The following is a 13,639-nucleotide window of genomic DNA, read 5'->3' as shown; positions in this document are numbered from 1 at the left end:
TGAAAACCCTGGCCTCTCTTATCCACTCTCAAAAGAAAACCCCCATTTTCAATTTTGAAGAGCACACTCCTCTCTGCAAACTCCCAAAAGCCACAGTTTCAGTAAACAAGAAAAAAATGGCGGTGTCTTTAGGACTTTTCTCAGCTTTCTCGACTGTACAAACGGCCTTATTTTTGAAGTCGTCGTCGTCTTCTTCTTCTGTTAGGCTTGCCGGTAATCTACGGGTGGTGACATTCGCCGGCTCTGCGAAGCCAGCTACAACGGAGTCAAAGAAGAGAGAACCAAGAGGCATAATGAAGCCAGGTCGAGTTTCGCCGGAAATGCAGGCCTTCCTCGGCGGACTTCCGGAGATTCCTCGGACTCAAGCACTCAAGTTCATTTGGGCTCACATCAAACAACACAACCTTCAGGTATACCAATTACTCTCTGTTTTTGGATGGTTGTTACACATTTTTCATTTTTCATAGTGTATCGTATTGTATTGCTTTAATAAATATAATATTTGGATAACTCTATCGTTTTTTGTCGTGTTTTACATCTTAACCCAACAATTTGAAAGATAAATCTACACGAAAGTAGTGTGCCGGGTAGAGATGCTATATTGAAAGGCAGGTAAAAGATAAAATAAGATTATTAAATAACAAGTAAAGATAAATATCAGTATTGGAATGATAAGTTGATTGTCCTTATTGGAATGAAAGGCGTCCAATTAGAGTGAATCTAATATAATTGACTGCTACAAGTTTTGGATTGACTGTAGTTGATTGAATGATTGATAATTTGATATGTATGTATCTTCTTGTTATTGTTGCATTAATGGGCTTCTTTTGGATTTTATTTCGAACATATGTGCTGTAAATTATTTCGTTCTGGTGGTTAGCAGTAGCCTAAGGGGATTTTACTTGATTATGCCTCCTTGATACTTAGAAAGAATGAGACGCTTCTTAGTTTTTGATTGGTGTCTGTTATGCAAATCCTGAATAATTCGGACAAATCATTAACAAAATCTGATCCCAGGCTAGGTGCACACATAAGAGGGTTCCCAAATGGTATGTTGATTATCTATCACATGGGGTTCACACAGATTATGCTCATGATGTTCTTTTCATTTGCATTTTTCACGTAACTGCATATATCGTACTTCTGCTATGGCTTATTTGTTAAATGCCCACTCACATGATTTCTGAACCTCTTTTAATTTATGTTGGTGCTTATGAAATGAGTCTTCCGAAGTTGGTTATTGCGTGAATATGTGATATGCATCTTCTTACTCTCAAGTAGAATCATAGTAACTCCTTTTTTACTTTAGTGTAATTGACATCGGTAATTCTGTCCCTTGATTCAGTAACATGTTGTCGGGTTATATTTTCCTAAAAGATAATGTCTGCATCATTTACGTTTCGTTCTGTAGTTGCTGAGGATGAATCACTGACTTTTTAACTGTTTATGAATTTGTAGCTCTTTTCTTTCTAGCCCAGAGCCTAGTTTGCCTGAGACAAGACAATAGTTATGTTCATGATCTCTCTCTCTCTCTTTCTCTTTGTTTTTGTACGTGGGTATCCAAATGAAATACACATTAAATGAAAAGATGAAAGTGACATCTCAATTTGTCATCAATGGTGTTGCCTTGGTTAATCAAAGAGAGGCTATGTGCTGTTCCATGTGAACCATTTTTATGCTGTCTGTTTATTATGCATTGGGTTCATTCAATATCCGTTTTGAATTGAGCGTGATGCCTGGAATTCATTCGTTTAGTTAACTTCTCCTAATCAAGAAAGTGCCAAGCTTATTATTCTGCATCTATCTATTATCTATTTCCACTTCCCTCTTAAACCCAATCCTGGTGATGTTGTGTGACTATGTCCTTTGTACAACTTCAACCTTGACATTTAACACAGTTGTTGAGTAATCTATCTGCAATTTTTATGATATTTGTTTTCATATTCGGTTGGTCAAACTGTTTACCAGAACATAGTCAAGTTCTATGTTGTTTAGACCCTCCAAAATGCATAACTTTTGGAGGATCCAGCACACATTATTGTTGAAGTGTCCGAGCAACATAGGTCAGGTTGATAGTTGGAGGCAGACCCAGTATATATATAACTTATGTGGATTATCTTTGTAGGATCCGGAGGACAAGAAGGTCATAATCTGTGATGACAAGTTGAAGAAGATTTTCGGAGGTAGAGATCGGGTTGGATTCCTTGAGATCGCTGGATTGATTAGTCCTCACTTTCTCAAGTGATCCAAGTTAAGAAAAACTATGGAATGAAATCTCTCTTTTTTTCATTTTTTCTTTTTGTGAATTAGATTCTAGATTGGATATTTGGAGGATATATCTTTTAGGACTCAAATGTGCGTTTTTTATTAATTTAGCTCGGGTTGGTGCTTTGAAGGTGTCTCAACATATGACGAGACACAAGATTAAAAGACATTTTGGTATATTTTATATATCTTTAGTTTAAGATTACAAGATTTTAAAGTTTTTCTTACTTAAATTCTTTGTTAAGTCAACTAAACAAACAAATTAAAACAGAGGGAGTGGTTTTTTTTTTAATTTTTTTTTTTTTAAAATTGACTGCTAATTTTGTATTTCCAAATCTTCATATGTAGCTTTTGCTTTTGCAACTTGACTAGTTACTATGCCTCAAGAAAGAAATCGCGCCAACTCTTCGTCCAATGGTTAGGTTCCGTACGACCAACAGTAAACACTAAACAGTAAAATAAAATTTACTAAATTTTCGTGGTAAACTTTCTCGTTCAAGGAAATAAAAACCATGATTTATAACGGGTGGAATTTTAGCAATCAAAACTTTACCAACTTTAAAGAGTGATTTCAGATTATAACTCTATAATTTAAGGAACTAATTTTAGTATATCAAACTCACCAGTTCATTAACTCTAATTGTTCTAAGTGCTCTCGAAGAATTTAAAGTCGTTTTTTGTTACAAACCTCACTTACATTGCTATTTACTTCAATCTAGGAATTACTACAACTCAATAATAATCCTAGAACAATGTCAACTACCATACAAAAATAAACAACTCTCTAGTTCTTCCTTCTTTTGTTGCATGTACTATTTGTATATATGTGCTAAGGTCCATTCTCAAGTGTATGAAGTGTCCCGGATGTGGTTTAAGTTCATAAGGGATCTCTAGTACTAAATCGAGTTCAAAGCCTGCCTACCGAATAAGTTTTTCGCATTAGTTAATGCAAGGGTCAATTTTAAATGTCCATATCTGCTAGAATATAAAGACTTATGTAGACCATAACCTACGAATTAAAGGTATTTGAGTCTTCTTTCCAATACCTATCGATTTAAAGATATTTGAGTCTTCTTTCTAACACAATAAACCTTTCATCTACCTGCAATTTGTACACGAAGTTATGCCCATTTTAATGTACATTGTCAGGGCTACGCATCAGTTGCATGTCAGAGGCATCTTCTGCACGATATCGCACGGAGGCAGTGGCTATTGCCTTCTGGCTAAGTGTTTGCCACGTTTTTAGCGCGATACCGTGCATCAAAAGACTCTTAATAACTCCCCTAAAGACGTAGTTCACATTTCTAGTTCAAAAGTTTACCCTAGAAGAGAAATTCTCAAGAAACTAACTTCCTCCAATGTAAGATTTGACCATAGAATTTCATAATTTCTTTATCTTAACACCAATTAATACCTTTTTACTCGTGAAATCCATATGTTTTCAAGAAAATCCACCTCTAAGGTTCAAGAAAAAGTTCTTAGATATCTTTTTCTCTAAAGATTCTTAAGAATTTAGAGCGTTCAAGGTATGTAAGGCTATCATAGTGAGGAACTTAGTTCTTCACGCCCTATATCTACAATTTTAGTTAATAAGATCAAAGTTAGGGGTTTTATCCAAAGTCTATGTCACGACCCAAGGTAACCCCCAAGAATAACATGACGTATAAGACCCGGAGATTCCCCATACAAGCCACTTAACATTCATCATACAAGATAATAGACTATAAGAGATTTAAAAGACAGTTTCAACATAGGAAAGTTTTATAGAGAAAAGCGGAAGTCTACACACCGTCTCAAAAACATCTAGTATATAAGAAATGATTGGGGCGTAGCCTGTACATCAAGTTCAAGACTGAAAGTAAAAACAAAAGGAAAACCAAAGCTCGGTCCTCCGAACATGAGGACTCACCAATCTTCAAGCTTCTATATGAGATCCCTAGCCACAGAAGTGCGAATCTGTAAGGTCGGTCTCTACATTTGGGGAAATATAGGCAAGAGTATGCATTAGTACAAACATGTACCAAGTATGATAGCAATGCATAAATTATTTGAAAACATGCTTAAAAAGGGGATATCTTCATGGTATGCAATGACTAAACTAAAAATGATATAAAAGGGCTAGAAGATATAAGTCATAAAACATGGTCAATGCCAATTGACATCATCTTAAATCACACGTGAGATACTTCTTGAAGTAACCTTAGTTCATTATTGTGGGAGATTTATCTTTAACCGACATATAAGACCATGTGAGCTATCAACACGGAATTCAGTGTTTATCCCACACCAAAAAGAGGTGTCCTACTTGCCAAAGTAAGACCATGAACTTCTAACTTATGTGGACCCACTAGCTAATGTCTATCTAAGACAATCATCCTATGCGGGCACATAGGTATGGGATAAGGAGACTGCTACTAGAAACCCGACCTCTACTAACGAGAGAGTGTCCATCTCAATATCCTCTGCTAAGCATAAATCCCACAGAATAGTCATTTTCTTAACTTGTCCTTATTATCCATGATATGGAACGTCATATTGTCAATACAAGCTAAGTCATATGTCATCCATGGAAAGGTACAATCAAGTAAATAATCCAAGCTAGGTTTCATTAGAATAGCTCTTTAACTTTGATTCATTTTAGCTGAGAAGACCTTTCAACCTTGGAATCTTTTATGTGAGAAAACCTTTCATATTCATGCATGAGGTAGTTATGTGAGCAATCCTTTCACAAAAATTAACCACAACAACAACATATATGATTTTACTCTCAAAGCAATTTACATCATATCTCATAAATTCCATAAGAACATGCATATTTCCATAATTCACCTTTCATAGTTCAAGATCCACTTTCAATCATCAATATCTAGAAAATATGGGTTAATCATGGGTTCATGATGAGCCATCTTAAAATCCTGAGATTATATCAATTCATGCATAAAAGTTCATAAATCAATTAAATAAGTCAACATTGAAAGGAACCCGTGACATGGAAGAAAAATCCTAACTCAATTAGAGATTTCTAACTTTGTAAATTGGAGAATTTAGGAACTCCATGGAGGAAAGAGCTCCATGGATGAAAATTATCATACCTCAATGCCAAGAGCTTGCCTTCAATAGTGGAATTGGAGGCTTGACTTGAAACCCTAGGTTGACTCCTTCTTCTTCAGCTTTCTAGAGAGAAATATTTTGGAGAGGAAATCTGGTTCTTCTTTTAGGAATTTGAGAGAATGATTTCAATTGGGGAAATTTGGGGTTAAAAACACTTATATAGGGTTTTAGGTGAAGGGTAAAATAACAGAGTATTAGGCTAGAATAATTAGGAAAAGACCCAAAAGCCCCTAAGAAAATAACTGCCGACACCCATCGACGACCAGACCGACAGTCTGTTGGTTAGACCACAGACCGTTCTGGTTGGTTGTCGTTTGGGGTCATAGACTTTGTCTTTGGGACCCCCAACCACGGGCCCACCTACGACACGTGGGTCCTTCAATGGACAATGGACCACGATCGTAGGTTTCAACTCTTTTTCTAAAAATCTTTTTACCTTCAGGACTCACCTATGAACCCTACCTAGACTCGTACATGGAACGACAGACCGTCCTAATGAACCATCGAAAAAGTTCTAAAACTTGACATTTTGAAAAATTTATAACTCACCACCCACGCCACCACCAACGGACCGTCGTCCCACCTACGAGTCGTGGGTGGTGTCGTCTATGCTGGCACCAGGTTTGTGGAAAAACTGAAATTTTCCCCTTCTAGAATACGAGGTGTTACATTATCTCTCCCTTGGAAACATTCATCCTCGAATGATATTCAAGACATCGCATGGAGGGTGGGAACTTAATCTAACAACCCAACATGAATGCAATTACAATAATACACATATCCGAGGAGGAAACATCAACTCCAAGCTAAAACATGTTCAAGGCATCATATCAATAGGTCTATATGCAACTCATATGCAAATGCACATAAACATGTACAAATCAATCAAGTAAACTCATTTTCTCAAAATTTAATCTTTTCATGAATCATGCGTAAATGAGGAAATCATGGGAATATCTAAGACACATGACACCAAAAGAGTAAACCATGAGGAACTCAATACCTCAAGCTAGAGGAGGATTGGAAGGAAAGAGATGAGGATAACATGACATCATATCGGCCTCGGACTCCCAAGTAGCACCCTCAACTAACTAATTCCTCCAAAGAACTTTCACAAAAGCAACTTCTTTATTTCTCAACTTCTTAACTTGTCGGTCTAAAATCTCAACCGGAACTTCCTCATAAAAAAATTCTCCTTAACTCCCAAACCTTCTAAGGGAACTATAGATGTCGGATCTCCAACATATTTCTTCAACATGGAGACATGGAAGACTGGATACACCGATGCCAACTCATTAGGCAAATCAAGTTCATAAGCAACCTTGCCAATTCGCCTCAAAATCTGATATGGGCCCACATATCGGGGACTAAGCTTTCCATTCTTCCCAAATCTCATCACACCCTTCATGGGTGAAATTTTCAAGTAGATCCAGTCATCTACCTCGAGCTCAAGATCTCTTATCCTCATATCATCATAGGAATTTTGTCGACTTTAAGCCGTTTTCAACCTTTCTCTAATAAGCCTAACTTTCTCCATAGCCTCATGTACCAATTCGCGACCTCTCAAGGCAACTTCACCCACCTCAAACCAACCTATAGGAGATATACACCTCCTACCATATAAAGCCTCAAATGGAGTCATATCGATGCTTGAATGATATCTATTATTGTATGCGAACTCGATCAAAGACACGTGATCATCCCAATTACCCTTGAAGTCAATTACATATTCCTTAATATATCTTCCAAAGTTTGAATTGTACACTCCGCTCGCCCATCGATTTGTGGGTGAAAGGAAATATTAAGCTTAAAACGAGTGCCAAGACCCTTTTGAAATGATTTTCAAAACTAAGAGGTGAATTAAGTACTACGAATGGAGATAATGGATAAGGGCACTCCATGCAACCTCACAATTTCCTTCAAATACAACTTAGCATAGTCCTCCGCCGAATAATAGACTTTGATGGGAATAAAATGAGCCAATTCCGTCATTCGATCTATAATAACCTAAATCGATTCATGTTGTCGTCGGGTGCGAGACAAACCAACAATGAAGTCCATGTTCAAATCTTCCCACTTCCAAGTAGGAATACTAATATCTTAAGATAAACCTCCCGACTTTTGATGCTCAACTTTCACTTGTTGACAGTTAGGACACTTAGCCAAAAATTCCACAATATCCCTCTTCATCCCATTCCACTAATAGATCTCCCGCAAGTCACATTACATCTTGGTGGATCCCGGGTGAATGGAATATCGAGAACTATGGGCTTTTGATAAAATTTTCTCTCTCAAGTCATTAATATGTGGGATGCACAAATAACCTTGATATCTAAGTACACAATCTCCCCCTTGGGAGAAAGCCTCTATGTATTTTTTAATCACCGCTTCCTTCAATTCTATGAAAGTTGGATCAAGACCTTGCTTGACCTTCACATCCGCCACAAAAGATGAATTTGAACCATTGTGAACCATAACACCACCGCAGAGTCAACTAGCGAACACCCAATCGGGCCAATCTATCAACATCTCGAACGAACTCCTTTTTATTATCTTCAATGTGAGCAATACTACCCATCGATAACTGACTAAGAGCATCCACCACCACATTTGCTTTATCGGGGTGATAGACAACACTCATGTCATAATCTTTCAATAAGTCAAGTCACCTTATTTGATGAAGATTTAGATCCTTCTGGTTAAACACATATTGCAAACTCTTGTGGTAGGTAAATACATCTACATGAACAACATACAAATAATGCCTCTAAATCTTTACGGTAAAAACAATAATGACCCTCCTGGTCATTTCTGTGTTTTGCCTTCTGTGTGTCGTTTAGAGCATTCCTATAGCGACCCCAAGTTATTTATGACTTGCTGGGACTGACAGTTCGGTCACCTGATCGTTCGTTTGGTTATTGTGCGAGTTTTAGATTTTTGGAGCTTATGAACCTTGAACGATCCTTTTCGATCCTTTTCGATCAAAAGTTCAAGAAGATGACATCCGAATCCAATTCTAATGATTCCATCAGCTCCATAAGGGTCATTTTAGGTTAGTAGCATGGTCAGCATGGCTCCTGAGATTTTCAGTGTGAGTCGGTGCGATTAGGCGTTTTAACTTTAACTTTAAGCCTAAGTTTGACTTTAGTCAACATTCTGAGTAAACACACTCGGATGAGAATTCCGTCAGCGCGGTTAGCTCCGGAATGTCGATTTTTTTCTAGATTGGTCCTTCGTTCGTGTCCCGAGGTTTTTGATATTTTTTCGAGTCCTTTTGTGGTTTTTGACTTAAAATGACGGTTGGGTGTGAGACCCAGTTTTTGTCAAGATGACCTCGTATGGAAATTTTGATAGTGTCATTGAGTTCAGAATATCGAATTTGGTATGGTTGCATATCTCGTTTGCGTGCACGGGGTTCCGAACGAGTTTAGAGCACCCCGTCAGAGTTTTTAAGTTTTTGAAAAATAGGCTGAAATCTGGTGTATTTAGTGCAGAAAAATCAGCACATTTTTCCAAACTTTAAAACCTCATATCTCCTTCATCTATCAACCGAATAAGGTGATTCGAAGTGCGAAAGCTTCGCTTTTTTGGTGTCTTCGCTGTAGATCGATCGGAAGTTGTTGGGTTCATGTTGTTCGAGGTAAAATTTGTGATTTACCAGACTGTTGTACCCTCTTCGAGTTCTTATTTTTGGCTTTCTTGAATTGGTGATATCTTAGACATTTTAGCTTAGTTTTGGGTGATTCGAAGTCCCACGAATTGGAAATTATCGTGGATACGTCATGGAGTGTTCAAGGAGTGCTGGGCATCATTCGATTCTCTTAAATTCCTAGTTTAGATTGCTGCATTTTTTTCTTTTAAGTTGATTAAAGTGTGGTTTTCTTACATGTTGGGTTTTGCTGCGTTTTGAGCTCTGATTTGTGTTCCATTTCAGAACACAAGTTTGGGGTACTATTTTGGGTCTCTTAGTTGAGTCAAAATCGAAAAGTTCGGTACGGATCCCATGATTCCTGTTTTGACTCCAAAATTAACCCATCTCCGTTTGTTGTGATTTTGGTGTCTAAACGACCGTACTAACGTTGTGATCCTTTATTTGATAGAGTGACAACATTCAAAGGTCGTTCGGGAAGGAAATGCTCTGACAAAGTGATTTGGAGCTCGCATGGTCGGCCTAAAGGTAGGCTACGACTTCCTTTCAATTAGATTGAGCTTAATTGTGTAAAAGCGTATGGATTTGAGTGAATTGGGGGTGTGTACCAGTTTCTTAGTTTACTTTGATTAGATACCATGTGCTAGGATTGATTGACCAGATTTTGGGCATAGTACCATGTTAGTCGGGTTTGTAGAATCACATGCTTATGTGCTAAATGCTATTGTATGTTGTGTGTTGCATGCTTTGTTCATTGTCAACTGTAAGCATGATGTCCTTAGTCTAGATTAGGCTAGTGTTGCCTTAGACTTATGAACCATGTGGGCTGGATAGCCTTGACTTTCTGCCGACGTCGTTCAGATGACTTAACTCCTTGTAGACTGGAGTAGCAGACTTGAGTCTGATAGTTTGAGCCTTACATTAGGCGCTATCGCTACTTGATGCACTTCTGTAGCTTCTCCCTCTAATTCTACGATTCCGACGCATTCTCGAAGGTTCGATGCATCACTAGAGGCATGAGATTGAGACAGTATAGGCTTGGAGCCTTTTTTGTGATTTCTTGGAGTGGACGACATTCTACGGTGGCTGTTGCTGGATTGGATCTTATTGGAGATAACATCACCCCCTGGGTCGTTCTTTCTAGCTGAGCTGGGAGCGTATCGCTAGCTGGGTAGACTTGGTGATCGCCCCTAGACCTTTCTTTCTAGCTGGGCTGGAAGTGTGCTGTTGGCTGGGTGTCCCCGGGTCGCTCTTTCTAGCTGGGCTGGAAGCTGACTGCATGGTAGGATGACTAGCGATATCTACCTCACCCACGAGTCCCTCTTTCTAGCTGGGCTGGGAGTGGACTGTTTGGTTGGGTGCCCCCTTGGGTCACTCTTTCTAGTTGGGATGGGAGTGCACTACTGGCTGGGTGGATTCTGATGGGTTATCTTGGTTATTTTGGGATGGCAGCCCGATTTTCTTCTTTATCAGAAGACTTAGCTATTCTGTGTACCTGTCGGGCTTATGGGGGTTCGTTCTGGTTTTATTTAAACTTGCGCACGAGTGACCTTCTAGGCTTATGTGGTCCAGTTAGGTTTAGTTTTGTTGTACTTAGTTTATTTCTGGTATGCTCGTGTGCTTTCTTTTCATATCCGCTTTGACCTCTCTATGTCTAGATTCTATCCTTTCTTATTATTTTTACCCCTTTTGCTCAATCGGCCTTTGATGCCTACTGCCTGTTGTTTTGGTACTCATGTTACACTCTGCATCTATTTCGTGATGCAGGTCCCAGTACCAGTTATCAGCAGTGATTAGTTCCAACCTTCTTTTGTAGCTGTGATTCGGAGACGAGGGTGAGCACTTGACGTTTTGGGTTTGTCCTGTCTCCTTCTTTTGTTTTAGCTAGTCTTGTTGCTTTTGAGACACACTTTGTTGTGGTCCACTTTTGGGACTTGTATTCTTTATTAGATAGCGTTGTACTAGTGACTTCTTGGTTCTGGGAGGGATTTCTGTATATATTTATTTTGGTTTGCTTCCGCCTTGTTGTCCTTGTCTAGATTATTGTTTTTGCTAGTTTCTGCCCTTATGCTCATTACTTGATGTTCTGGGTTACGGGTTGGCTTACCTACTGGTGGGGTATAGTAGGTGCCATCATGACTCGAGAAATCGGGTGTGACTAAAACAACCGCCGCTAGTTCAAGGTCATGGGTAAGATAATTCTTCTCATGAATCTTAAGTTGCCTTGAAGCATAGGCAATGGCTTTCCCATTTTGTATAAGGACACATCTTAACCCAATTCTTGAGGCATCACAATAAACAACAAAACCACTAGTCCCTTCCGGTAAAGTTAACACCGGAGCGGAAGTAAGTCTATCTTTCAATTCTTGAAAACTCTTTTCGCACACTTCGGACCATATGAACTTAACCTTATTTTGAGTCAATGTCGTCAATGGAGAAGCAATAGAAGAGAACCCTTCAACAAACCTTCTATAGTAACCAACTAAAGCAAAGAAGCTTCTAATATTCGAAGGGGATAGAGGTCTAGGCCAACTCTTAACCGCATCAGTCTTTTTAGGGTCTACCTCAATACCCTTATCGGAAAATATATGGCCAAGAAAAGCCACACACCTTAGCCAAAACTCATATTTTCTAAACTTTGCAAAGAGTTGTTGGTCCTTGAGGACTTGCAACACAATCTTCAAATGATCGGTATGATCATCTTCACTCCTCGAATAGACCAATGTATCATCAATGAACACAATCACAAACATGTCGAGGTATTGTCTAAACATCCTAATCATCAAATCCATAAATGCCGTCGGAGTATTAGTCAAACCAAATGCCATCACCATAAACTCGTAATGACCATACGGAGTTCAAAAAGCCATTTTCGGAATGTCATTTTCATTAACCCTCAATTGGTGATAACCTGACCAGAGGTCAATCTTAGAAAAGTAGCTTGCTCCTTGAAGTTGGTCAAGCAAATCATATATCCTTAGAAGAGGATACTTATTCTTAATGGTAACCTTGTTCAATTTTCGGTTGTTGATACACATACGGAGTGAACCATCTTTCTTTCTAACAAACAAAACTGGAGTAACCCATGGAAAAATACTTGGTCGGATGAAACCCTTATCCAAAAAATCTTTCAATTGTTCCTTTAATTCCTTAAGTTCTGTCGGAGCCATATAGTAAGGAAGATTAGAGATAGGTTGCGTATATGAGAGAAGGTCAATATCGAAGTCTATTTCCCTCTTCGGAGGAATACCGGATAGGTAATCTGGAAACACTTTTGAAAACTCATTTACAACGGGGACCGACTCAGGAGTAGGGGTCTCGAAATTTTGCATCATAGATCAAAGGCCTCATGGGATATGAATACCCATCCTTAGCCTTAATATAATAAACACTCTTTGACATCATATTAACTAAATCTTCTTGATTCTCCATTTTGATAAGAACATGTCTATTACTTATTAATCCAATGGTACATTCACCCTTGACATTGCATTGGGTAGGAATTGCTAAACGGAGATCTACTAATTCTGGCCATCCATTTGAAAACTTCCCAATGACAGCATATTATAAGTTTTCAATGATATTCATACGCTCTACCTCCTCCCCAGTCCAAGAAATCCTAGGAATTCCATTATGATATTCCATTTTCTTGACAGGGATAGGATCTACCATTTTTTTATATTGTGAAGAATGGTTTAGATTCTTCAGAACAACTGCAAAATTCTCCTTTTTCCCCAATTGGTCGCTTGGCAAAATCATAAGCACGTTGGGCAATTTAGGCTTTACAGATTTATCTTTGCTAAGACTAACTGAACTTGGGTGAATGAGAGGTGGAAAAGCTTCTGATGTTAGAGGTGATGACTGGCCAACCTGAAGCGATGGCTGAATAGCTGCCAGATCGGCCATGAAAGGCAGTAGAATGGTGGCGGCGGTAGGTTAATGAGTGGCGCCAATAGATCAGAGTTTTTCCCTTCAATACCCAAGTCTTTAACAGAGACGTTCAAGTTGAATTTTTCTAAGTTAAAGTACAAAATTCCAAATTTCAAGTATATATAATTAAACTTCAATTTTTTTAAAATTGAAGTATCTAAAATTCAAGTTCATGACAACATGAAGCTCTAAGTTCTGATTAGTTCTCAAGTCTACATTAAAGTTCAAAATTTGTACAAACCGAATAAAATTCGTAGTTCAACTTCAAGAATTCTAAATTTGATCAAGTTCGTATCTAATTTCTAAAATTAGTTCTATATAAAATTCAAAATTCATATACAATCCAATTTTCTTTTAACTTCAACTTCCAAACATACTAAATTATATTAAAAAAAATTCACGTTGACAAATTCAAAGAATCTAATTTCTAACTTTTAATTACTTCTTATTTATAATTTGTAACTTCAAAATCTCTTCAATTCCAATTCAATAATACACAATTCACCAACTAATTCAAAAAATCTCAATTCAAACTAAAATCTTAAAAATCAAAATTATAACTTCAACAAACTAATTCACAATCAAATATACAAATTAACTATATTAATAACATAGATTCAACAAACTAAATAAAATAAACTAACTAATAAATTTAAAATTAATCAATTTGAAAAAACTAACAAA

At 37.8% G+C, this 13,639-nt stretch overlaps 1 protein-coding gene across 1 annotated transcript; it reads left to right on the top strand.

Annotated features, from left to right (window-relative positions):
- On the top strand, positions 1–2,470 carry LOC102593466 (uncharacterized). Its single transcript, XM_006366540.2, has 2 exons — positions 1–410; positions 2,126–2,470. The coding sequence occupies exons 1-2, from the start codon at positions 117–119 to the stop codon at positions 2,243–2,245; spliced, it is 414 nt and encodes a 137-aa protein (XP_006366602.1). The 5' UTR covers positions 1–116; the 3' UTR covers positions 2,246–2,470.
- The last annotated feature ends 11,169 nt before the right edge of the window (positions 2,471–13,639 follow it).

This window comes from Solanum tuberosum, unplaced genomic scaffold (assembly GCF_000226075.1).
Source record: "Solanum tuberosum cultivar DM 1-3 516 R44 unplaced genomic scaffold, SolTub_3.0 scf00601, whole genome shotgun sequence".
In the NCBI taxonomy this organism is placed as follows: domain Eukaryota; kingdom Viridiplantae; phylum Streptophyta; class Magnoliopsida; order Solanales; family Solanaceae; genus Solanum; species Solanum tuberosum.
This window is presented reverse-complemented; position numbering and strand designations above follow the sequence as displayed.